Source organism: Neoarius graeffei, chromosome 7 (assembly GCF_027579695.1).
Source record: "Neoarius graeffei isolate fNeoGra1 chromosome 7, fNeoGra1.pri, whole genome shotgun sequence".
Classification (NCBI taxonomy): Eukaryota; Metazoa; Chordata; class Actinopteri; order Siluriformes; family Ariidae; genus Neoarius; species Neoarius graeffei.
The window spans coordinates 39876047-39902332 of NC_083575.1; the positions used below are offsets into that span (position 1 = coordinate 39876047).

The window sequence follows — 26286 nt, forward strand, 5'->3', positions numbered from 1 at the left end:
CCCTATTGAGTACTTGTGGCCCCTTCTTAAGCATGAGATTTACAGCGAGGGAAGACAATACACCACTCTGAATAGCATTTGGGAGGCCATGGTTGCTCCTGCACAAAAAGTTGATCGTCAACAAATCAAATTTCTGATCTACAAAGCTGATTAATCGACAGTATCTAGTTTCTCTCGTAAATTCATACCTTTTTTTTTTTTTTTTTTTTAGAAAACTGTGTTGTTATACAAATCACAGCTGTTGAAATTTGAAATGAATCATTTTTATAATGTCATATAAAGTTGTGAACTGATAGTATGTTGTTTAGGAAACTTTTATTTGGATGTGAAAAAAAAATACAATTCACTGGTTTAGTGAAGGAAATTATGGGAAACGGTGGGTAGCCTGCTGCAGGGTCCCTAGTTTGATTACTTTTACATGTTCTCTCAGAGTTTCCTCAGGGTTCACTGGTTTTCTCCCAGTTTTCAATTCCTGGCCTATGCTCAGCATTCTTTGGAGTAGGCTCTGGATTCACTGCAACTCTGGCCATGATAAAATGATTATTTAAAATGGATGAATGAATAAGTGAATGAATGAATTGATATTGGATGATGCATTCTGCTGATTAATATGTAATGACACATTGGAGTGATGACAGTATTGCAATAATGATTAATGGATTCCACAGAACTGCCTCACTATCTAAGAAAAATCCTTGTGTTAAAACCAGTTGGCCATAGTCTAAAGCGACACAAACAATTTAAGGTGCTGCCAGAAACAGTCAATGTTGATTTATAAGTAAATAAATAATACATATTTAATGCAGTGGTTGTAAAAGTAGTATGCAGAAAGTGCAAACCCTATTTCCAGAAAAGTTGGGATATTTTCCAAAATGCAATAAAAACAAAAATCTGATTTGTTAATTCATGTGAGCCTTTATTTAACTGACAAAAGTACAAATAAAAGAGTTTCAATAGTTTTACTGACCAACTTAAATGTATTTTGCTCATATTAACGAAGTTAGAATTTGATGCCTGGAACACACTCAAAAAAGTTGGGACAGAGGCAAAATAAGACTATAAAGTTTATAGGTTATTCAAGTAACACCATTTTGGAAGACTCCACAATAAACAGGTTAATTGGTATCATGATTGGGTATAAAAGGAGCAGCACCAGAGGCTCAGTCTCTGCAAGCAAGGATGGGTCGTGGTTCACTCCTTTGTGCCAAAATTTGTGAGAATTGTGAGTCAACGAAAGATTTTAGGTCTATCAAGACCTATAATACATAGTATTGTGAAAAGATTCAGGGAATTCAAGGACATCTCAGTGCATAAAGGGCAAGGTCGGAAACCACTGTTGAATGTGCGTGACCTTCAAGCCCTCAGGTGGCACTGCCTAAGAAACCGTTATGCTAATGTGACAAATATAGCCACATGGGCCTAGGAGTACTTCAGAAAACCGTTGTCACTAAACACAGTCCACTGCTGCATCCAGAAATGCAACCTGAAAGTGTATTATGCACCGAGGAAGCCATTCATCAATTCTATGCAGAAACGATGCCGATTTCTCTGGGCCTGAACTCATCTCAGATGGACCGAAAGACAGTGAAAACATGTGCTGTGGTCAGATGAGTCCACATTTCAGCTTGTTTTTGGGAAAACCAGACTCGAGTTCTCCATGCCAAAGGTGAACACCACCTTTCAGTTTGTTATCAGAGAAAGGTGCAAAAGTTGGCATCTGTGATGGTATGGGGGGCATCAGTGTCCACGGCATGGGTGAGTTGTATGTGTCTGAAGATACCATTGATATATTGGGACATATATATTGGGATTTTAGAGAGACATGTTCATCAAGGAGACGTCTCTTCCCGGGGAGTCAGTGCTTATTTCAGCAGGACAGTGCCAGACCTCATTCTGCACTGGCTACAACAGCGTGGCTTCATATACAGAGTGCGTGTGCTTGACTGGCCTGCTGCCAGTCCAGATCTGTCTCCTACTGAGAATGTATGGCGCATCATGAAGAGGAGAATCAGACAAACGGCGATCACAAACTTGAGCAGCTGAAGTTTCGTGTCAAGCAAGAATGGACAAAAATTCCAATTGCAAAACTCCAACAATTAGTATCCTCAGATCCCATATGATTGAAAAAGTGTTATTAAAAGGAAAGGTGATGTAATACAATGGTAATAATGCCTCTGTCCCAACATTTTTGAGTGTGTTGCAGGCATCGCATTCTAACTTCATTTATGTTTACAAAATACAATTAAGTTGGTCAGTAAAACTATTGAAAGTCTTTTCTTTGTACTTTTGTCTGTTAAATAAAGACTCGCATGAATTAACAAATCACAGATTTTTGGTTTTATTGTATTTTGGAAAATATCCCAACTTTTCTGGAAACGGGGTTAGTGTTTTGTTACCGAGAGGCAGCATGCAATTTGAGAGAGACATCTTTCTGAATTTTCTCTTAGACTTGCGCTCTGCATGTGTGTATAATTTGTATGATTACAGTTCTTTTGACCTGCTCATTTGGTTTATTTCTGAAGCTGCTGAGGACCCCTCTCTCCTCTCCAGCCATGTGCTACTGGGAGCCTATGTTCAGGCCTGGACCTGGAGCAGTCATTAAAGACATGGAGATGTTTCCAGACCATTGTCTGTTCACATTACGGGGGCCTCAGGGTCGACTCCAACTGCAGACCTTTCCATTAAAAACTCCTAACCATGTGGCCATTCACTATGTGAGAAGTCATTTACACCTGTACTCATTACAATACTGCTACTGTGTATAAACATTAAATGCACTTTGTTTTATAGAATTGTCGTATGTATCTTACCACTGCAATGCCAGACATTTGAACAACTCCTTATCTTCATACATGACTGAATTAAATAGCCCAATTCTTAACCTTCAAATAAATTTGCATTAGTTAGAGTTAATGTAGTGCTATATATTCTTCATTCATTCAAGTTAGTAGAAATTGCACAGTCGTAACATTTCCTGGCTAGAGCAGTTAACATTTTAACTGCATCGTCAGCCAATTTTAACAAAAAGTAGAACTTGATGTTTTGAATGTTCTTGCTATGGCTTAGAATGTGATGGGAGAGCTTTTTTTGTGTAATAATAATTCTTGTGATTAAAATAGCTGCCATCCTGGGCCTGTGCTGTAGAGACAGAACGCTCTGACACATTGAAAAGAAAGGTATTCCACTTCCTCCTGTCCTCCCCGGTTCATCCCCCTGTCCGCTACCGCTTATCTCCTACGGATGAGCGACCCCTCTCCTGTGAAGGAGTGTTTCAACACACCACCCTCTCTGAGTGTCACACCACCCACCTGCAGGCCATCAGCCAGGTCTTTATTCAAGTATATAATATCATACTACAGTGTGACAAAGTTCAGTCCTAGAGATCCACAATCAGCTCAGTTTATTGCTCAAGACTGACGTTAAACACTAGTTTAGGACATATATAGTACTTTCTATGTCTCACACGCACACATTTCTCACTTCACGAGGATCAATAAGGAAACATAATATTTAATACCCAAACCTAATATACACTATATGGCCAGATGTATGTGGACACCTTTAGTTTATTAAAGGAACAGTCCACCGTACTTCCATAATGAAATATGCTCTTATCTGAATTGAGACGAGCTGCTCCGTACCTGTCCGAGCTTTGCGCGACCTCCCAGTCAGTCAGACGCAGTCAGACGCGCTGTCACTCCTGTTAGCAATGTAGCTAGGCTCAGTATGGCCAATGGTATTTTTTGGGGCTGTAGTTAGATGCGACCAAACTCTTCCGCATTTTTCCTGTTTACATAGGTTTATATGACCAGTGACATGAAACAAGTTCAGTTACACAAATTGAAACGTAGCGATTTTCTATGCTATGGAAAGTCCGCACTATAATGACAGGCGTACTAACACCTTCTGCGCGCTTCGACAGCGCATTGATATCTGTATCAATGCGCTGTCGAAGCGCGCAGAAGGTGTTAGTACACCTGTCATTATAGTGCGGACTTTCCATAGCATAGAAAATCGCTACGTTTCAATTTGTGTAACTGAACTTGTTTCATATCACTGGTCATATAAACCTATGTAAACAGGAAAAACGCGGAAGAGTTTGGTCGCATCTAACTACAGCCCCAAAAAATACCATTGGTCATACTGAGCCTAGCTACATTGCTAACAGGAGTGACAGCGCGTCTGACTGCGTCTGACTGACTGGGAGGTCGCGCAAAGCTCGGACGGGTACGGAGCAGCTCGTCTCAATTCAGATAAGAGCATATTTCATTATGGAAGTACGGTGGACTGTTCCTTTAAGCGCACAATTGTCTGGGATGTCTTTGTACACTGTAGCATCAAGGTTTCCCTTCACTGGAGCTGAAAATGTTCCAACATGACAGTGCACAAAGCATGGCATGGTTTGCCAAGGTTAGAGGTGAAGAGTTCATGTGTCCTGCACAGAGCCCTGACCTCAACCCCAGTGAGCACCTTTGGGGACGAATTGGAATCCCGCCTGACATCAGTGCCCAACTTCACTGATGCTCTTGTGGCTTTACAACCACAAATCCCCACAAGCATGCTCCAAAATCTAGTGGAAAGCCTTCCCAGAAGAGTAGAGGTTATTATCCCCTTCGGACACAAGGAAAAATGCTATGGAACTTCACGTGTACAATTGTACACATTATGTCCGAAGGGGTTAACTAAATCAGGAGTGGGAGGTTCAAAAAGGAATTATGAGTGTGATTGGTCAGGCGTCCACATACTTTTGCCAATATAGTGTGTTTTTAATATGTACACCTTCATTGTGAATCTGTGTTTTAGGATGGGACTGCAGTGCCTTTGACACTTTTTCACACAAAATCATTGGCTGATCTGCGTGATGTTCCACTCCTGCTCCATGTATATGGTGCTTACGGCCTGGACCTCAATATGACCTTCAGTCCTGAGAAGAGACTGCTGCTAGAGGATAACTGGGCTTTGGCCTACTGCCATGTCAGGTACCAAACGATCACTCCACTCATGTTTCAGGTCTGTGCAGAATGTAGAGTGTTAAGGAAAGCTTGTAGGCTCTGCAATAGGGCCAGATTAGTATTCTGAAAGAAATATTCATCCAAATATCAGCAATAATAGCAAATCTCTGTGTCTTACTGCATGCACGTATGTATGTTTGTGTGCGTGTGTGGGTGTAATTGAGCAGGGGTGGTGGTGAGTGTGGTCTGGCCTGGCATCGAGCAGGGTGTTTACAGCATAAGCAGAACGGAGTGGAGGATCTCACTGCCTGTATTCAGACTCTCTTCCAGTCAGGAGTGTCCCAGCCTGCACTAACTGCACTCACTGCACGCAGTGCAGGAGCTGTCCTAGTGGGTGCACTGTGCAACCAGCATCCTCACCTCCTCAGAGCTGTCCTCCTGCAGGTGAGTTGCAATATCATGAAGCTCTACTACAGGCCATTTCTAGCACAGAATGCAGGATTTGTCAGAAGACAGGTGGGGTAAAAATAACACAGTAAAGTAGTATCCTTGCAACATTTATTCTCTGAGTTTAGCTATGGATTTCTGGTTTAAAGGTCTTTTGTAGACCAAACTGATGATCTACGGTATACTTCTCACTGAGCAGAATTTTAAAAATAGGCTTAGCTGTTTTACCAAACAGCAGGTTAGGACTATTTAAAGACAGCCTAATATTTAAATGGACTTTTTTTTTTCTTAAAATAAGTGGTTGTGTTATTTACAATTCATCAAGATCAATCCTTTAAAAAGACCTTTTTTTTTTTCTCCAGTTTTCCTACAAATTAAAATGCCTGGGGCGGCACGGTGGTGTAGTGGTTAGCGCTGTCGCCTCACAGCAAGAAGGTCCTGGGTTCGAACCCCATGGCCGGCGAGGGCCTTTCTGTGCGGAGTTTGCATGTTCTCTCCGTGTCCGTGTGGGTTTCCTCCGGGTGCTCCGGTTTCCCCCACAGTCCAAAGACATGCAGGTTAGGTTAACTGGTGACTCTAAATTGACCGTAGGTGTGAGTGTGAATGTGTCTGTGTCTATGTGTCAGCCCTGTGATGACCTGGCGACTTGTCCAGGGTGTACCCCGCCTTTCACCCGTAATCAGCTGGGATAGGCTCCAGCTTGCCTGCGACCCTGTAGAAGGATAAAGCGGCTAGAGATAATGAGATGAGATGAGAGATTAAAATGCCTTGGAATAGCCTTCAATATTCCAAGCCACCGTATATGCTCAGAAAGGGAATATCCATCCATAGCTGCTTATCCTGTCCTACAGGGTCGCAGACAAGCTGGAGCCTATCCCAGCTGACTACGGGCGACAGGCAGGATACACTCTGGGCAAGTCACCAGGTTATCGCAGGGCTGACACAGAGACAAACAACCATTCACACTCACATTCACACTTACGGTCAATTTAGGGCCACCAGTTAGCCTAACCTGCATGTCTTTGGATTGTGGGGGAAACCAAAGCACCCAGAGGAAACCCACGCGGACACGGGGAGAACATGCAAACTCCGCACAAAAAGGCCCTCGCCAGCCGCTGGGCTCGAAGCCAGGACCTTCTTGCTGTGAGGCGACAGTGCTAACCACTACACCACCATGCCGCCAGAAAGGGAATATTCATTCATTCATTCATTCATTCATTATCTCTAGCCGCTTTATCCTTCTACAGGGTCGCAGGCAAGCTGGAGCCTATCCCAGCTGACTACGGGCGAAAGGCGGGGTACACCCTGGACAAGTCGCCAGGTCATCACAGGGCTGACACATAGACACAGACAACCATTCACACCCACATTCACACCTTCGCTCAATTTAGAGTCACCAGTTAACCTAACCTGCATGTCTTTGGACTGTGGGGGAAACCGGAGCACCCGGAGGAAACCCACGCGGACACGGGGAGAACATGCAAACTCCACACAGAAAGGCCCTCGCCGGCCCCAGGGCTCGAACCCAGGACCTTCTTGCTGTGAGGCGACAGCGCTAACCACTACACCACCGTGCCGCCAGAAAGGGAATATGTACCAATTAAATCTTTTTTTTAATAAAAAGTCACAGGAATGTGTGCTCAAATGTATTTTTTCCATGTAGAATTTAAGTTTTAGACAGTCTTTCATTCATCCATCCATCCATTTTCCATAACCGTGTATCCTGTGCAGCATCGCAGGAGCCTATCCCAGCTGACTACGGGCGAAAGGCGGGGTACACCCTGGACAAGTCACCGGGTCATCACAGGGCTGACACATAGACACAGGCAACCATTCACACTCACATTCACACCTACGGTCAATTTAGAGTCACCAGTTAACCTAACCTGCATGTCTTTGGACTGTGGGGGAAACCGGAGCACCCGGAGGAAACCCACACGGACACGGGGAGAACATGCAAACTCCGCACAGAAAGGCCCTCGCCGGCCACAGGGCTCGAACCCAGAACCTTCTTGCCATGAGGCGACAGTGCTAACCACTACACCACCGTGCCGCCTGAAAGTCATTCAATAACACCAGTAACATTAGAGTGCAGTTTACGAATTCTATGTCACTGACACTCTCTCATCATAATTTCAAACTCAAACAGAATACAGAATGATGAGATTTCCCACAAACAATGATATCTTTAAATTTAGGCAAAATAAAGAACTTTAGAAGACAGCAATTAATCTTTTGCCTTAATCTTGGAAGCATGCAGTAATTCCCAGATAAGCTATTTCCTGACTGGAATGCAAGGAATGTGATTTGTGTGAAAGTGCACTCACCAGCCACTTTAATAGGAACTTGTTGTTGGTTCTAAGATTCTTGTTCTTGGCTGGCAGGAGTGGAACCCAATGTGGTTTTCTGCTGTTGCATGCTGAGATGCTTTTCTGCTCACCACAGTTGTAGAAAGTGATTATATGAGTTACTATATCCTTTTTGGCAGCTCCAACCAATCTGGCCATTTTCCTCTGACCTCTCGTATCATCAAGGCGTTTGTTTCCACCCACAGGACTGTCACTCACTCAGTGTCCCACCACCCCGTATCCCCGCACCATTCTGTATAAACTCAAAAGAGACTGTTGTGTGTGAAAACCCCAGGAGATCAGCAGTTTCTGAAATACTCAAACCAGTCCATCTGGCTCAAACCAACACCCGTGCCACAGTGAAAGTCACACTTTGAGATCACAATTTTTCCCGTTCTGATGTTTGAAGTGAACATTAACTGAAGCTCTTGATTTGTGCTGCTGTTAAGGGATTGGCTGATTTAGAGAACTGCATAAAACACCAGGTGTGTGGGTGTACCTGATAAAGTGGCTTGTGAATGTATATTTGCTAATAATATTGATATTGAACCCTATATTATGATGAATTCAGGTAAATGTTTCATCAATATACAAGACATCGATATATAAGAATCACTTGCATTGTTTTTTCTATCAAGGCACCTTTTTTGGATGTTCTTAGCACCATGCAGGACTCGTCCCTGCCATTAACAGTGGAGGAGAGAGGGGAGTGGGGTGACCCGCTTGCATATACTCAGGACTGGAACAACATTGCCTCTTACTGTCCCTGTCATAATATTACTCCTCAGGTAATTGAGGCTATAATTTTACCAGTGCCAATCTGAATGTTTTGTGACGACTTACAATTATATCTTTTGTGTTCCAGCTTTATCCATCCATGCTGATCACTGCATACTCTGAGGACAGCAGAGTGCCTTTGGCAGGTGTGTTAAAGTATGTAGAAAAACTCAAGGCGGCCATCCAGACCCATACCAGCAACCTCAATATGAAGGGTTAGTCTACACCTTCTCTGGAAATGGTGATGCTATTTCTGATTCACACTATTATTCACTTCACTAGAGCTAGAAATCATAATTGAAATTAATTATTTGGGATTTGACAAGGGATTTATTGAGAGGTGCTAATAGAAATAGTCACTGAAATGAGTTAATATGAATTGAATGGCTTTATTAAAGGCCAGGTCAGTGATTTTGCACTGTCATTAGCAATGACAGGCCTTTTTTTTTTTTTTTACAGTAGTTGTCATAGTGTTGTGTAATGTACCAAATTAAAGAGCGTGAAGATCTGAATTGAAAACTTGTTTAATTTTGTAAATGTGTCTAAAAAAATGAAATTATGAACATTTGAAAATCCAGTGTTTTATAAAATTTCCATTTCAGTCCATTGCCTTGGTCACAAACCAGCTATCATTTTCCATTGGTTTAATTTTCTATTCATGAGAAAAAAAGCCTCAATTAGAAATGAACAGACCAAAAAGCCAAAAATAAAGAGATGTCGAATTTTGAGTATCAGGGTAAGAATTACAGATAAAGGCTTCTTCGTAGATCACAATTATGCACCTTGAAGGCTTAAAAGTAATAAATCATTGAAATTGGCACATGCTGTGTGTTTAAACATAAAACCCAGAATTTAGCGAGTATGTTCACGTTACACTGTGGACACTAACGACGATGGTGCTCGAATGAGCTGTGTATAAGCTGTGTGAGAGTCAAACTTTTGTTAATTCTCTTCAAAACAGTATTACTGATATTTATACACGTTCTCATTTCTTCTCCATGAAAAAAAATTATTAGGAAAATCATTGATTTTTAAGAAGGATACAAAATTTTCCTGGGGGCGGCACGGTGGTGTAGTGGTTAGCACTGTCACCTCACAGCAAGAAGGTCCAGGTTCAAGCCCCATGGCCGGCGAGGGCCTTTCTGTGCGGAGTTTGCATGTTCTCCCCGTGTCCGCGTGGGTTTCCTCCGGGTGCTCCGGTTTCCCCCACAGTCCAAAGACATGCAGGTTAGGTTAACTGGTGACTCTAAATTGAGCGTAGGTGTGAATGTGAGTGTGAATGGTTGTCTGTGTCTATGTGTCAGCCCTGTGATGACCTGGCGACTTGTCCAGGGTGTACCCCGCCTTTCGCCCGTAGTCAGCTGGGATAGGCTCCAGCTTGCCTGCGACCCTGTAGGACAGGATAAAGCGGCTAGAGACAATGAGATGAGACAAAATTTTCCTCAGTGATCCGATCTTTTGCGGGCATTAAATAGCAAAGCGTTCAGCCGATTTGATTGGAAAAACAAGTCAAAACGAGAGATTCGACCACGAGATAGGAATCATGAGTTTCAAGCTGATTGAACCAACAGTGAGCAATCTGGAAGCAGCAACAACAAACACACACCAGTGACGAATATCACTAAAAAATCCAAGATGGCAACGCTATTGAATTTGGTGTATCGCATTACACAACGTTAAAAAAAAAATGCTTAAAGTAAAAGCTCATTACAACACCACACAAAATTAACAATATATTCCATAAATATGTCATTTATTCTTGAATTGACACTAGTTTTATGTAGATTGACCACTTTTAAACGTCTTTAAAGACCAAACGAAAACATGCTGTTCTTCCATGCAAACGTATGGGAGGTTCATCAGTGCAGTGGCGCGCTGTCAAGCCTACTGTGATGTTTAATGAAGGTTTTCAGATATCGCATTCGACTTAGGAACCCTACAGAGATGGGAAGACCATTCCAAGTTCCATGAGTAGGAATTCTGAGTTGAAGGGGCATTTTCTTTGGGTTTTCCTGGTCGGAGGTTGGGAATTTTGTGTTACGACCTCTAGTCGAATGCAGCATTACATTTTAACAGCTGTCAAGAAAATATCTTCTCAGTCTCTGCGGCTGTTACTGCTCACCTCTTGCACAAGCATTAGGTGTTCTGGCAGTGTGTGTTTTGCGGTTTTGCAGAGAGTACTGAAAGGAGAGACTGAATTTGTATTTGAGTTTCGAAACAACTAGATTTAGCTAAAATTGACGACTATACCTTTAACCACTTGAGTACAGATAAAGCCTGTCAGATAAATGGCAAATTTCCAACGTTACAACTCAAGTCCATTTCCCTTCACTAGTAACTGCTTGACATGACCTTAATGTCCTGCATAGACCATTTGACATGCTGGGACAAGCATGCTAGTAGATTATCTCACAGCATGAGCTGTGTCAAGAACTGTCGAGCAAAACAAAAACCGCACCTACTGTATATTGTTGAAAGGATGGCAAGAAGAATAGAATGAGTGGCGTATGATGTAACTAAACGTAGAGGTCGTTTTCTAAAAGGTCAGGTCTCAAATCAGCCAGTTGGATTAGCACAAACTCCACTGCTCTCACAGGAGAGTAAGTCGTCCTCCGTCTGAAAACAGGTGATTTGATAGAAGCCTGTTCTATCACGCAGAGGTCACCCTGTGTGTGAGCATTCTGTCTGAGATACGGTGTCAGCACATCCCAATCCCTTCAAGTGCAAATCCCTTTCCTTCTCTGTGTCTGGTTAATTAACATGCACACGCGCACACACAGATGAATGCTAAAAGAAAGTCTCCCTCTAATCTCTTGCTACCCTTCTTTGGGAGATAAAATGCTGATCACACACGCCAGCAGCTGGAGCGATTAGCATGTTTGAAAGATAGCATATCAGATCAGGAACAATACACGGGCCTGGGCCAAGGTCAGGATGAGGATTGTGAAAAGCAGTCCAGAGAGAGGCAGGCTGATAGGCAAAGACACCCACAGCGACATTGCTGATAACAGACAGCAGACGGAGGAGTTTTCAGGATTAGCTGTGTGATGTTCAAACATCACTGCGCTTCAGAGTCGTATATAAAGTGACAACATGCAAGTTTCTCTATGGCCTCTCAGCATTATGAGCAGCATGCTGAAAGTTCTGGATATGTTAGGAAGTATGAGACAGAGTCTCGCTGTTTTAGATTAGGCTGTCTGCATGGCTCCACCTGTCCTGTGGACAAGGCATTGCAGTCATGTAACCCTGAGTTCGTCACAAAGCCGTGCTTTATAATAATGTTCAAAGAGACTAACTCTGTCCCTGTCATCATGATTAACCACGGTGAATAACCGGGGTAACACTTGGCTGTTCATTCACAAAGCATTCCTGTTAATAAATGCAAATGTTAACTTTTTAGTAACAAGAGAACGAGTTAAAATGTATTATATACGGTGGTGCTTGAAAGTTTGTGAACCCTTTAGGATTTTCTATATTTCTGCATTAAATATGACCTAAAACGTCATCAGATTTTCACACAAGCCCTAAAAGTAGATAAAGAGAACCCAGTTAAACAAATGAGACAAAAATATTATACTTGGTCATTTATTTATTGAGGGAAATAATCCAATATTACATATCTGTGAGTGGCAAAAGTATGTGAACCTTTGTTTTCAGTATCTGGTGTGACCCCCTTGTGCAGCAATAACTGCAACTAAACGTTTGCGGTAACTGTTGATCAGTCCTGCACACCAGCCTGGAGGAATTTTAGCCCATTCCTCCATGCAGAACAGCTTCAACTCTGGGATGTTGGTGGGTTTCTTCACATGAACTGCTCGCTTCAGGTCCTTCCACAACATTTCCATTGGATTAAAGTCAGAACTTTGACTTGGCCATTCCAAAACATGAATTTTATTCTTCTTTAACCATTCTTTGGTAGAACGACTTGTGTGCTTAGGGTCGTTGTCTTGCTGCATGACCCACCTTCTCTTGAGATTTAGTTCATGGATAGATGTCCTGACATTTTCCTTTAGAATTTGCTGGTATAATTCAGAATTCATTGCTCCATCAATGATGGCAAGCCGTCCTGGCCCAGATGCAGCAAAACGGGACCAAACCATGATACTACCACGACCATGTTTCACAGATGGGATAAGGTTCTTATGCTGGAATGCAGTGTTTTCCTTTCTCCAAACATAACGCTTCTCATTTTAACCAAAAAGTTCTATTTTGGTCTCATCCATCCACAAAACGTTTTTCCAATAGCCTTCTGGCTTGTCCACGTGATCTTTAGCAAACTGCAGATGAGCAGCAATGTTCTTTTTGGAGAGCAGTGGCTTTCTCCTTGCAATCCTGCCATGCACACCATTGTTGTTCAGTGTTCTCCTGATGGTGGACTCATGAACATTAACATTAGCCAATGTGAGAGAGGCCTTCAGTTGCTTAGAAGTTACCCTGGGGTCCTTTGTGACCTCGCCGACTATTACACGCCTTGCTCTTGGAGTGATCTTTGTTGGTCGACCACTCTTGGGGAGGGTAACAATGGTCTTGAATTTCCTCCATTTGTATACAATCTGTCTGACTGTGGATTGGTGGAGTCCAAACTCTTTAGAGATGGTTTTGTAACCTTTTCCAGCCTGATGAGCATCAACAACGCTTTTTCTGAGGTCCTCAGAAATCTCCTTTGTTTGTGCCATGATACACTTCCACAAACATGTGTTATGAAGATCAGACTTTGATAGATCCCTGTTCTTTAAATAAAACGGTGCCCACTCACACCTGATTGTCATCCCATTGATTGAAAACGCCTGACTCTAATTTCAGCTTCAAATTAACTGCTAATCCTAGAGGTTCACATACTTTTGCCACTCACAGATATGTAATATTGGATCATTTTCCTCAATAAATAAATTATTAAGTTCAATATTTTTGTCTCATTTGTTTAACTGGGTTCTCTTTATCTACTTTTAGGACTTGTGTGAAAATCTGATGATGTTTTAGGTCATATTTACACAGAAATATAGAAAATTCTAAAAGGTTCACAAACTTTCAAGCACCACTGTATAAATGGACTGTAAGGCTTTACTTACTCCACTAAATACAGTGCTCAGCGTAAATGAGTACACCCCCTTTGAAAAGTAACATTTTAAACAATATCTCAATGAACACAAACAATTTCCAAAATGTTGACAAGACAAAGTTTCATATAACATCTGTTTAACTTTTAACGTGAAAGTAAGGTTAATAATATAACTTAGATTACACGTTTTTCAGTTTTACTCAAATTAGGGTGGTGCAAAAACGAGTACACCCCACAACAAAAACTACTACATCTAGTACTTTGTACGGCCTCCATGATTTTTAATGACAGCACCAAGTCTTCTAGGCATGGAATGAACAAGTTGGTGACATTCTTCAACAATGACCTTTTAGTGACTGGATGCTGGATGGAGAGTGATGCTCAGCTTGTCTCTTCAGAATTCCCCAGAGGTGTTCAATTGGGTTCAGATCAGGAGACATACTTGGCCACTGAATCACTTTCACCCTGTTCTTCTTCAGAAATCCAACAGTGGCCTTAGATGTGTGTTTAGTCATGTTGGAAAAGTGCACAACGACCAAGGGGACGGAGTGATGGTAGCATCTTCTCTTTCAGTATAGAGCAATACGTCTGTGAATTCATGATGCCATCAATGAAATGCAGCTCCCCGACACCAGCAGCACTCATGCAGCCCCACATAAGGACACTGCCACCACCATGTTTCACTGTAGGCACCATGCAGTTTTCTTTGTATTCCTCACCTTTGCGACACCATACAGTTTTGAAGCCATCAGTTCCAAAAACATTTATCTTGGTCTCATCACTCCAGAGTATAGAGTCCCAGTAGTCTTCATCTTTGTCAGCATGGGCCCTGGCAAACTCTAGGCGGGCTTTTTTGTGCCTGAGCTTTAGGAGAGGCTTCTTTCGTGGACGGCATCCATGCATGCCATTCCTCTGCAGCGTATGCCATATTGTGTCACGGGAAATAGTCACCCCAGTTTGGCTTTCTACTTCTTTAGATAACTGCAGTGAACGTGCATACCGATTTTCTTCAACCCTTCTCATCAGAAGACGCTCCTGTCGAGGTGTTAACTTCCGTGGACGACCTGGACGTCTCTGTGAGATGGTTGCAGTTCCATCTTTCTTAAATTTTTGTACCACTTTTGCTACAGTATTCTGACTGATAAGTAAAGCTTTGCTGATCATCTTGTAGCCTTCACCTTTGTGGTGTAAAGAAATTATTTTCTTTGGGGAATTCTGAAGAGACAAGTATCCAGTCACTAAAAGAGGTTAATGTTGAAGAATGGAAAAAGATTGATGTTGCAAAATGTCGCCAACTTGTTCATTCCATGCCTAGAAGACTTAGTGCTGTCATTAAAAATCATGGAGGCCATACAAAGTACTAGATGTAGTAGTTTTTGTTGTGGGGTGTACTCATTTTTGTACCACCCTAATTTGAGAAAAACTGAAAAATGTGTAATCTAAGTTATATTATTAACCTTACTTTCACGTTAAGTTAAACAGATGTTATATTAAACTTTGTCTTGTCAACATTTTGAAAATTGTTTGTGTTCATTGAGATATTGTTTAAAATGTTACTTTTCAAAGGGGGTGTACTCATTTACGCTCAGCACTGTAGCTTACTTCATTCTGAAATGTGCTAGCATAACAAATGTGCACTTGTTTATTACACAGATCTATTTACAGTGGTGCTTGAAAGTTTGTGAACCCTTTAGAATTTTCTATATTTCTGCATAAATATGACCTAAAACATCATCAGATTTTCACACAAGTCCTAAAAGTAGATAAAGAGAACCCAGTTAAACAAATGAGACAAAAATATTATACTTGGTCATTTATTTATTGAGGAAAATGATCCAATGTTACATATCTGTGAGTGGCAAAAGTATGTGAACCTTTGCTTTCAGTATCTGGTGTGACCCCCTTGTGCAGCAATAACTGCAACTAAATGTTTGCGGTAACTGTTGATCAGTCCTGCACACCGGCTTGGAGGAATTTTAGCCCATTCCTCCATACAGAACAGCTTCAACTCTGGGATGTTGGTGGGTTTCCTCACATGAACTGCTCGCTTCAGGTCCTTCCACAACATTTCGATTGGATTAAGGTCAGGACTTTGACTTGGCCATTCCAAAACATTAACTTTATTCTTCTTTAACCATTCTTTGGTAGAACGACTTGTGTGCTTCGGGTCGTTGTCTTGTTGCATGACGCACCTTCTCTTGAGATTCAGTTCATGGACAGATGTCCTGACATTTTCCTTTCGAATTCGCTGGTATAATTCAGAATTCATTGTTCCATCAAAGATGGCAAGCCGTCCTGGCCCAGATGCAGCAAAACGGGCCCAAACCATGATACTACCACCACCATGTTTCACAGATGGGATAAGGGTCTTATGCTGGAATGCAGTGTTTTCCTTTCTCCAACCATAACCCTTCTCATTTAAACCAAAAAGTTCTATTTTGGTCTCATCCATCCACAAAACAGTTTTCCAATAGCCTTCTGGCTTGTCCACATGATCTTTAGCAAACTGCAGGTGAGCAGCAATGTTCTTTTTGGAGAGCAGTGGCTTTCTCCTTGCAACCCTGCCATGCACACCATTGTTGTTCAGTGTTCTCCTGATGGTCATGATGACTTATGAACATTAGCCAATGTGAGCAAGGCCTTCACTTGCTTAGAAGTTACCCTGGGGTCCTTTGTGACCTCGCTGACTATTATATGCCTTGCTCTTGGAGTGATCTTTGTTGGTTGACCATTCCTGGGGAGGGTAACAGTGGTCTTGAATTTCCTCCATTCGTACACAATCTGCCTGACTGTGGATTGGTGGAGTCCAAACTCTTTAGAGATGGTTTTGTAACCTTTTCCAGCCTGATGAGCATCAACAACGCTTTTTCTGAGCTCTTCAGAAATCTCCTTTGTTCGTGCCATGATACACTTCCACAAACGTGTGTTGTGAAGATCAGACTTTGATAGATCCCTGTTCTTTAAATAAAACAGGGTGCCCACTCACACCTGATTGTCATCCCATTGACTGAAAACACCTGACTTTAATTTCACCTTCAAATTAACTGCTAATGCTAGGGGTTTACATACTTTTGCCACTCACAGATATGTAATACTGGATCATTTTCCTCAATAAATAAATGACCAAGTATAATATTTTTGTTTCATTTGTTTAACTGGGTTCTCTTTATCTACTTTTAGGACTTGTGTGAAAATCTGATGATGTTTTAGGTCATATTTATGCAGAAATATAGAAAATTCTAAAGGGTTCACAAACTTTCAAGCACCACTGTACTCATTTATGAGTATTATAAAGTTATCCCATATTTTCAGTATGAGATTAAAGCTAGACGGCCTTTCGATTTCATAAAATCGGTGAAATTGAGTTCCCTCTGAAATTTGGTCATTGTGATACATGTTTATTTCTGCAATGTCTCAAAAAAACAGGCCATTCTGTGGCTGGGAAGTTATTTAATTTGAGAGGACTCCCTAGCAAATAATGTGCATGAAATCGCTCACTTCGCACAGTCAAGCAGACAGAGGAAGTCCATGTGCGCATGCGCAGGTTTACCTGTTTCTTCTTCTTTTGGGTTTTACAGCAGCTGGCTTCCATAGTGTTGCATTACTGCCATCCACAGGGTTACCTTGACTATGCACTGACAGTTCCATCATTCTGTCGCTAAACGAACAGCGGATTACACCGAGGTGCTCGCTGACCGCCGATATTTATTAGTTTGGTCCTGCATTTCCTTTCCTTCGCAACATAACATCTTTTCTTCTTGCTTTCCATTACTGTAGTCGGTCTTTCACATTTCATTCGCATCCTCCATTTTTCTCTCCCGTTTCAAATTTGTATCCCACAATGCCTTGCACGAACAGGGAAAGCCCACCACGTGATACATGACATAGTATCTTGAATTGGTTCATGGTGAAGCAGGAAAAAATAGCAGAGAATTTAGGGTTACAAGGCCCAAAATTCATTAATTGTTCTATTTTTATAAAAGGGAAGTCTGTGATTTGAATTCAGTAGCTTTCGGTCCACTAAACAAAAATAACTGGATGTCAGGGAAAATTCTTTTCATGACCTAAACTTGAAAAATCTGAAAGGCAGTCCAACTTTAAGCTAATTAATAACAGACATTTTTGCAAGCCTTTTTTAACCAATCATTACCAAGCGTGACAAAAATTCTGGAGCTGACTGTAAGAAGGAAAACACTATCAGGTGTGCTGTTTTCGGAAAGTAAATAAATGTCCAGATGGTGTGATATGGCCTGAAGTGGATTATTTTCCTATAACAGCATATCCCAACAATGTGTTATTCCTCTTACACTACAGTAATTTGTCAGTGATTAAATTTTTTAATTGATTAATAAACGACAAATTTTTTTTTAACTATTTATAGTTGCGTTTAATGTTGTGGAACTTCGTGAGACAAGTTGGTTCCTGTTCTCACTTATATTATGGCAGATATAAATAGTTGTTTCCTCACTAGCCTCTCCTGTTTACTTTCTTGATGTGAATAAGCTTGTTACCCAGAACTGTAACAACTCCTTACAGAAAGCTTCAACATATCAACAGTCATGCAGTTTTTGTTCTGAAATAAAAACACATTATGTGCGTCCACCATCCAAACCCCTGTGAATGAGTTGTTACTCTAGAAAAGATATTAGGTTTAGAAGCACGTTAATATAAACCTGTCAGATCTACTCATCTCATCTCATTATCTGTAGCTGCTTTATCCTGTTCTACAGGGTCGCAGGCAAGCTGGAGCCTATCCCAGCTGACTACGGGCGAAAGGCGGGGTACACCCTGGACAAGTCGCCAGGTCATCACAGGGCTGACACATAGACACAGACAACCATTCACATTCACACCTACGGTCAATTTAGAGTCACCAGTTAACCTAACCTACATGTCTTTGGACTGTGGGGGAAACTGGAGCACCCGGAGGAAACCCACGCGGACACGGGGAGAACATGCAAACTCCACACAGAAAGGCCCTCGCCGGCCACGGGGCTCGAACCCGGACCTTCTTGCTGTGAGGCGACAGCGCTAACCACTACACCACCGTGCCGCCCCATCAGATCTACTGTTAGACAATTTATCAGTACCTTCTGACTATTCGTATTCACTAATATGAATGATTAAGTTTTATGCCATGATTTCAGTGTGTGTTTATATGCTCATTTATTTCATCATGTTAGATATTTAGTTATATTTTTAATTTTGGCATGAATAGACTTGCATACTTGACCCTCCTTGTGTTACCTTTGAAGAGTTTGGCATGTGCTGATGTTAAGCTCATGCAGTGGGCCTGATGCCCAGGTGAGACACTGTGTGCCTGTGAGCCAGAGATAAAGAGGCTACTGTGACTCCCCCCCACTTAAAAACACCTGAGAGGTTCACAGCCTGCTCATGCTTGTGCATTTGGTTGCTGTCCTTATCCTTTAAAACTGTGTGGCTGCTCTCTGAAGAAATGAAAGCTTGGCTGTTTGATCACAAAGCCAGGCTTTCCGTTAAATATATTTAATGTGAACATACACTGTTACCCATCAGTTGGTATAGTCATATCATAGTATACAGGAGCTACACGTGACTGCATAATCCATAATCAAATTGTTCTTCAAACAGGACATGTTCCAGCTGTCATTCTGGATCTTCAGCCAGGTGGAGATCACTTTGGCCCAGAGGATTATGACCAGTCCATTTGTGAGGTACAGTATTCATTAAGTTCTTCTCTTTTCAGTGCCAGACCAGTTATTCTTGAATCTACAAAACTTTTGTAGCTCTTGGAATTCAAGCATGTGTTTTTCTTCCCCCGTCCCCCAAATTGTGTATTTGAACCACTTTAGGCTGCATACAGTGACCTCTCTTAAACTACAATTTGTAAAGTTACACCATGGATTTGAAATTGACTTCAAAACCCAAGACTTGTTAGTTGCAAATGTGTTCACAACCGGTAAAACCAAGTTTGGCTCCAGTTAGAGCGACACATCTTCTATGATATGTCTATCAGCTTTTCACACCTGGACCTTGATATTTCATGCCACTTCTTTTTGGGGAACGAAACAACTGAAGCTTTGTCAGATTGGATGGAGCCCATTATTGAATAATTTTGAAGTCTTGCCACAGATTTTCACTCAGAATGGGCTCTGGGCTTTGGCTGGGCCATTCTAACACCTTCAGCTTCTTTCATTTTGAACCACTCCAGTGTATCTTTCTCAATATTCTTTCTGTTGTCCTGTTGGAACATGAACCTTTGTACCTGTCTCAAGTCTCTTGCAGACAGGAACAGGTTTTCTACTAAGATAGGCTTCTTTTTTTTTTTTTTTGCTCCATCCATCATGCCTTCAACCCTGACCTAATTTCTGCAGTCTCTGCTGATGAAAATCACTACCACAACATACTACTACTACTACCACCACGCTTCACTGTGGGAGTGGTGATCTCAGAGTGATGAGTAGTTTCCACCAGACCTTATACCAAGGTCAAGATATTCAATTTTGGTCTCCAACACAGGATTTCAAATGGCTTTTTTTTTTCTATCTCCAGTTTCTTTTCACCAGTCTTTCATAAAGCGTAGCTTTGTGGTGTGTCTAGGCAATGGTGGTCGCCTATGAACAACTTCTCCCATCTGAGATGTGGACTTCTCAAACACCTTCAGAGTTACCTTTCGATTCTCAGTTAATTTACCCAGTTACTGACTTTTACTGGATCACCTCTACTTCTTAATAATAAGATAAGATAAGATAAGAAGACCTTTATTATCCCACAGTGGGTAAATTTCCTGTTTGCAGCAGCACAGTGGATAGCAGCAGAAGAGGATATATCAAGCCACACAAGTAAAAAAATATATTTAAAAAAAAAAATATATATATATATATATATATATATATATATATATATATATATATATATATATATATAGGTATATTTTTTCTTTTTAATATATAAGATAAATACTAAATTAGAGGAATTATGAAGTTTATGCTCCATCTATCATGCCTTCAACCCTGACCTAATTTCTGCAGTTCCTGCTGATGAAAATCACTGCCACAACATACTACTACCACCACCATGTTTCACTGTGGGAGTGGTGATCTCAGGGTGATTAGTAGTTTCCACCAGACATACCATACCTTATGCCAAGGTTAAGATGTTCAATTTTGGTCTCCAACACAGGATTTCATATCACTTTTTTTCCATCTACAGTTTCTTTTCACCAGACTTTCATAAAGCGTACAGTAGATTTAAGCATAGATTTAACGGTGCTCTGTGGAATTCTCAAAGTTTGAGATGTTTTTCGTAACCCAACTATAACCATCAGAACTTTTCTTTTGTTGAACTGTTTGTTCGGGTATGTTCTCTAACATTGTCTGGGAAGAACCCAGACATTGTTAGTGACTTCAGATGGCAACTGGTTGCATCACAACTAACCACAGCAATGGGGTGAATTCCTATGCAAGATTTCATATATTTTTATCTATAAATAATTTTGCAAACTATATTGATCGCCCTGTTTCAGTATTATGGGCAACTGTGTATAGATTCATAACGTACCATATAATCAGTTAAATCCGTAGTTCCAGCTTGTAACAGTGTGAAGTGTGGGGGGTGAAGACTTGTGCCAGACACTGTACACTTCTGTTGCCGTTTCCCTCATCAGATGCTGGAGTGCAACGTTCCATTAAAGCTGCACAGTTAAAGTTTCTCTAACTCTTTAACTCATTATCACTTGGCTCAGTGAAAATTTTGTCTGTCAAGGCCATGTGTTAGACATAAACAACTCAAAGGCTTTGTTAGTTAATCGGTACAAGGCTTTTACTGAATTAAGAAACCTAGGTACAGGTATATTGGGTTATAGAATCCTGCCAGAAGTCAACTCTCCCTTTTTTTTTTTTTTTCCAAATGTAGCTCATCGATTTCAGAAAATGAGATCCTGATTTGTTTTGTGTGTGTGCTCTTCATTTGTCTTGCAGATTGCTCGACAGTTAGCTTTTCTCTACACAACCCTGGGACTGGATCTCCATGGGTCCAGACATAAAAAAAAGAGGAAGTTAATCATGAGGAAGATTTAATGAAATTTGATATTTTCCTGAACTGTGAGCTAATATAATTGTGAATAAAGTATGTGAATTATTGTAACAAATATATTTATAGTGAACATATGTGCATTTTTATTTAACATGTAAAACATTTCTTTAGGAAAATACAAATGAGACAGACAGCACTTGAGCTTCACAGGAGTGTTTGGCACTGCAGCCCCATGCTTTTAATTCATGTCACATTCTCAGCACCGGTACAATATATTAAAGACATTTAGGTAGCATGCCTTCTCAGAGATGTAACACTCAGACTTATGGTTAGGATGAAAGCGCTTACTGGTGGAGTACTTCAGCAGCAGTCCCTGGCCCTTTGAGGTTCTGATTTTGGATTTGGAGAAGCTGCTTGCAGTCCCAGGTTGTGTACTGAAGTGAACGGTGAGATAATCTGGTAGCTCACTAAGAGCTGAGAGGTTTGTTTCTGTATCTTCACCAAAGTTCAGCAGTATTAGAAAAGCCTGGTTCAGTCCATCTAACTCACGCACAAAGGCAAACACGTTATCATCTGCCCAGATGTAGCAGAGCCAGCCTCGAGTCAATGCTATCTCCTTTTCTCTGAGTAGAGCCAGAGTGCGGTACTGCTCCAACACTGAGGCAGGGTCACCCTGCTGAACCTACACACACACACATGGAGAGAGAGAGAGAGAGAGAGTCTCTTACTGCCCTCCAAATGTTTAAATTCATCAAGAGAATAGTAACATGAACAGTATTAAGGTACTGAAAGAGAAAGTCAGTGCTACATTATTTGTTCGTTGGTCTTTATAAACTGCTTTATCCTGGTCAGGTTGACGGAGCCTATAGCTAGAATACTGGCTGCAAAAGGGAAATATATGCTAGAAGGGATGCCAGTCCAACACAGGGCACAATGCACGAACATTCACACCTTGAGGCAACTTATTGTAACCAGTATACCTACTGGTATTTTTGGAAGGTGGGAGAAAACTTCTGAACCCAGAGGAAACCCACACAGACACAGGGAGAACATGCACAGAAACTCAACACAGACATTAAAACCAAGCTCAAGAATAAACCGAAGACCCTGGAGCTGTGAGGTGATGATGCTACACTGTGCCAATCTGTGCTGCATGTTTATTGTTTATATATGAAATAAAAAAATGTATGGTTAAATAGCTTCTTGTTGGAAAACATGGCCAAAATATGTTCACTTTACAACAAAGACTCCTTTACACCACGACCATTTCCATTTTTGATTAGGAATCCCATAATGGCTGATGCTTTGGGGCCTTTTTCAATGCAAATTTACCAACCTCATTGTGAATAATGTAGAGGTGGGCAGTGTACCCAACTTCATTACCTAAGTCGAAGTACAGATCCCGCTGGTCAAATGTTACTCGGATACATCTCATCTCATCTCATCTCATTATCTCTAGTCGCTTTATCCTGTCCTACAGGGTCGCAGGCAAGCTTGAGCCTATCCCAGCTGACTACGGGCGAAAGGCGGGGTACACCCTGGACAAGTCGCCAGGTCATCACAGGGCTGACACATAGACACAGACAACCATTCACACTCACATTCACACCTACGGTCAATTTAGAGTCACCAGTTAACCTAACCTGCATGTCTTTGGACTGTGGGGGAAACCGGAGCACCCGGAGGAAACCCACGCGGACACGGGGAGAACATGCAAACTCCGCACAGAAAGGCCCTCGCCGGCCACGGGGCTCGAACCCGGACCTTCTTGCTGTGAGGCGACAGTGCTAACCACTACACCACCGTGCCACCTACTTGGATACATGTTATAGTCAAACTTTTACTTAAGTTAAAGTACTGGAGTACTTGCTTTTAAAAATACTTAAGTATTAAAAGTACATTTTCTGTCAACGCATTGTTGTATTATTGCCACAACGCTTACAAAACCTAATGCCTCTGAAGCAACCTACTGGATTTACTGATGAGCTTGTAGAACAAACACCTTTAAACACAGATTTCTACATTCTGTTTATTTGGCAAGATTATACTGAAACATATTTCTGAAAGGACTTCAGATAAGTTAATATTATTCATGTTAGCATAACTCCGTTTTTACCTGCTAACAGTGTCCAAGTAAACTAGTTATGCGTTAATGTTAGCCATGGACAAGGCTAACTGAACCCAGAGGAAACCCACACAGACACAGGGAGAACATGCACAGAAACTCAACACAGACATTAAAACCAAGCTCAAGAATAAACCGAAGACCCTGGAGCTGTGAGGTGATGATGCTACACTGTGCCAATCTGTGCTGCATGTTTATTGTTTATATATGAAATAAAAAAATGTATGGTTAAATAGCTTCTTGTTGGAAAACATGGCCAAAATATGTTCACTTTACAACAAAGACTCCTTTACACCACGACCATTTCCATTTTTGATTAGGAATCCCATAATGGCTGATGCTTTGGGGCCTTTTTCAATGCAAATTTACCAACCTCATTGTGAATAATGTAGAGGTGGGCAGTGTACCCAACTTCATTACCTAAGTCGAAGTACAGATCCCGCTGGTCAAATGTTACTCGGATACATCTCATCTCATCTCATCTCATCATCTCTAGTCGCTTTATCCTGTCCTACAGGGTCGCAGGCAAGCTTGAGCCTATCCCAGCTGACGGCGGGGTACACCCTGGACAAGTCGCCAGGTCATCACAGGGCTGACACATAGACACAGACAACCATTCACACTCACATTCACACCTACGGTCAATTTAGAGTCACCAGTTAACCTAACCTGCATGTCTTTGGACTGTGGGGGAAACCGGAGCACCCGGAGGAAACCCACGCGGACACGGGGAGAACATGCAAACTCCGCACAGAAAGGCCCTCGCCGGCCACGGGGCTCGAACCCGGACCTTCTTGCTGTGAGGCGACAGTGCTAACCACTACACCACCGTGCCACCTACTTGGATACATGTTATAGTCAAACTTTTACTTAAGTTAAAGTACTGGAGTACTTGCTTTTAAAAATACTTAAGTATTAAAAGTACATTTTCTGTCAACGCATTGTTGTATTATTGCCACAACGCTTACAAAACCTAATGCCTCTGAAGCAACCTACTGGATTTACTGATGAGCTTGTAGAACAAACACCTTTAAACACAGATTTCTACATTCTGTTTATTTGGCAAGATTATACTGAAACATATTTCTGAAAGGACTTCAGATAAGTTAATATTATTCATGTTAGCATAACTCCGTTTTTACCTGCTAACAGTGTCCAAGTAAACTAGTTATGCGTTAATGTTAGCCATGGACAAGGCTACGGCAACTTGGCGGGCAAATCCACAGAAAGTTATTTGACTAACCAGGCTGCATAGCTATTGCAACATTATTGCAAAAGCACAGACCACTTCATTGCAAGCTTTCTCTTGGAATAAAATGTCTACATACCTTAATGTGCTTCTGCAGGTTGGATGGCGAGTTTTATAGGTTGTGATGTGGTTTCTTTTTGGCAAACAATTAAAACAAAATGAATCTTTAATCCTTTCTGAAAACTGAAACATGGGTTCTAGCTATAGCCATGAGTGCGTGCATTCCCCAGAAGAACCGCCTCCTTCCATTCTGCCATCAACTGATCGTGTTCAAATAACGCTGCTGAGAAATCACTGAACATGATTTTATACAGTCTATGGACGTGACATGACCCTAGTGATTACTGATTGGCTTTTTCGCAGGTGACATTGAGAAAGCCTATCACGTTTTAGAAAAGAAAAAGCAACCACTTTCAAAGCTGCTTCATAGTATTGAGTAATGAGGACCTTGATAGTAATGTAGTGGAGTGAAAAGTACGAGATTTGTCTTTCAAATGTAGTGAAGTTAAAGTCATAAGTTTCCAAAAAAAATAATACTCAAGTAAAGTACAGATACTCAAAAAGTGTACTCAAGTAAATGTACTTTGTTACTGTCCACCTCTGGAATAATGACAGGTTTATTAAAATATAACGTAACGATTGCCTTTCTCAATCAATAAAAATACTTTTTGATATTTTTCTTTCTGTAGCACTGCATTACATGAATGATTACTGAGTGAATGGTGGCACTTCAAAGAATATAAAGATATTCTTTTTTTTTCCATGCTGTGTAGTCTACTGTCATGCTAGCTTATATCTGGAAAAGGTGCCAAGATGCCATATGCACCTCGGCCTGCACTAAAACAAAGATGATACAGTTAATTATTGTGAGATACCTCTACGTTGATAGTGGGGAAGTTTGGACCTACGTCCAACCAGGTACCATTCTTGCCATCACTGAAGCCAGCATTGAGTCCACTGTTCCACTGCATGGGTGTCCGCTGAGGGTCCCGACTGTTATTCTAGACAAGGATAATAGTTTGTGTTAAAGCTGTTTTGATATGAGGGGGGAAAAGGCACCATATAAAGTAACTTCTCACTTACTGGGTTGAACTTTCCAAAGGGATCTTGGATAACAGAAACATGGACATTCTCCATGCCAATCTCCTCTCCATAGTAAGTGGCGGGGGTTCCAGGTAGTGTTAAAAGCAGCATGTTCACAACATGAACATATTCCTGACCAGCCCTGGAGCTCATGCGTGGCTTGTCATGATTTCCCACCTACACAGAAATTTTACAACTATATTAATGCATCAGACAATATTGTTCAACATCTC

General features: G+C 41.4%; 2 protein-coding genes across 4 annotated transcripts in view; one reads left to right on the forward strand and one right to left on the reverse strand.

Moving 5' to 3' along the window:
• Positions 1-22794, forward strand: part of prepl (prolyl endopeptidase like) — a 43547-nt gene extending 20753 nt beyond the window's left edge. The window contains exons 7-14 of one of the 3 annotated variants that reach the window (XM_060925613.1): positions 2523-2714; positions 3120-3326; positions 4804-4979; positions 5180-5396; positions 8386-8535; positions 8613-8739; positions 19194-19276; positions 21542-22794. In XM_060925613.1, coding sequence (XP_060781596.1) covers positions 2523-2714; positions 3120-3326; positions 4804-4979; positions 5180-5396; positions 8386-8535; positions 8613-8739; positions 19194-19276; positions 21542-21640 — 1251 coding nt within the window. In that variant the 3' untranslated portion in view covers positions 21641-22794. Of the gene's footprint in view, positions 1-2522; positions 2715-3119; positions 3327-4803; positions 4980-5179; positions 5397-7130; positions 8233-8385; positions 8536-8612; positions 8740-19193; positions 19277-21541 lie in introns of those variants that run through there. The other 2 variants (XR_009655048.1, XM_060925614.1) reach the window with 2 other exon arrangements.
• slc3a1 (solute carrier family 3 member 1) overlaps positions 21822-26286 on the reverse strand; it is a 28687-nt gene continuing 24222 nt past the window's right edge. Inside the window, exons 8-10 of the mRNA XM_060925616.1 lie at positions 26054-26230; positions 25846-25971; positions 21822-22278 (exon numbers count right to left, since the gene is read on the reverse strand). Coding sequence (XP_060781599.1) covers positions 21853-22278; positions 25846-25971; positions 26054-26230 — 729 coding nt within the window. The 3' untranslated portion in view covers positions 21822-21852. The remainder of the gene's footprint in view (positions 22279-25845; positions 25972-26053; positions 26231-26286) is intronic.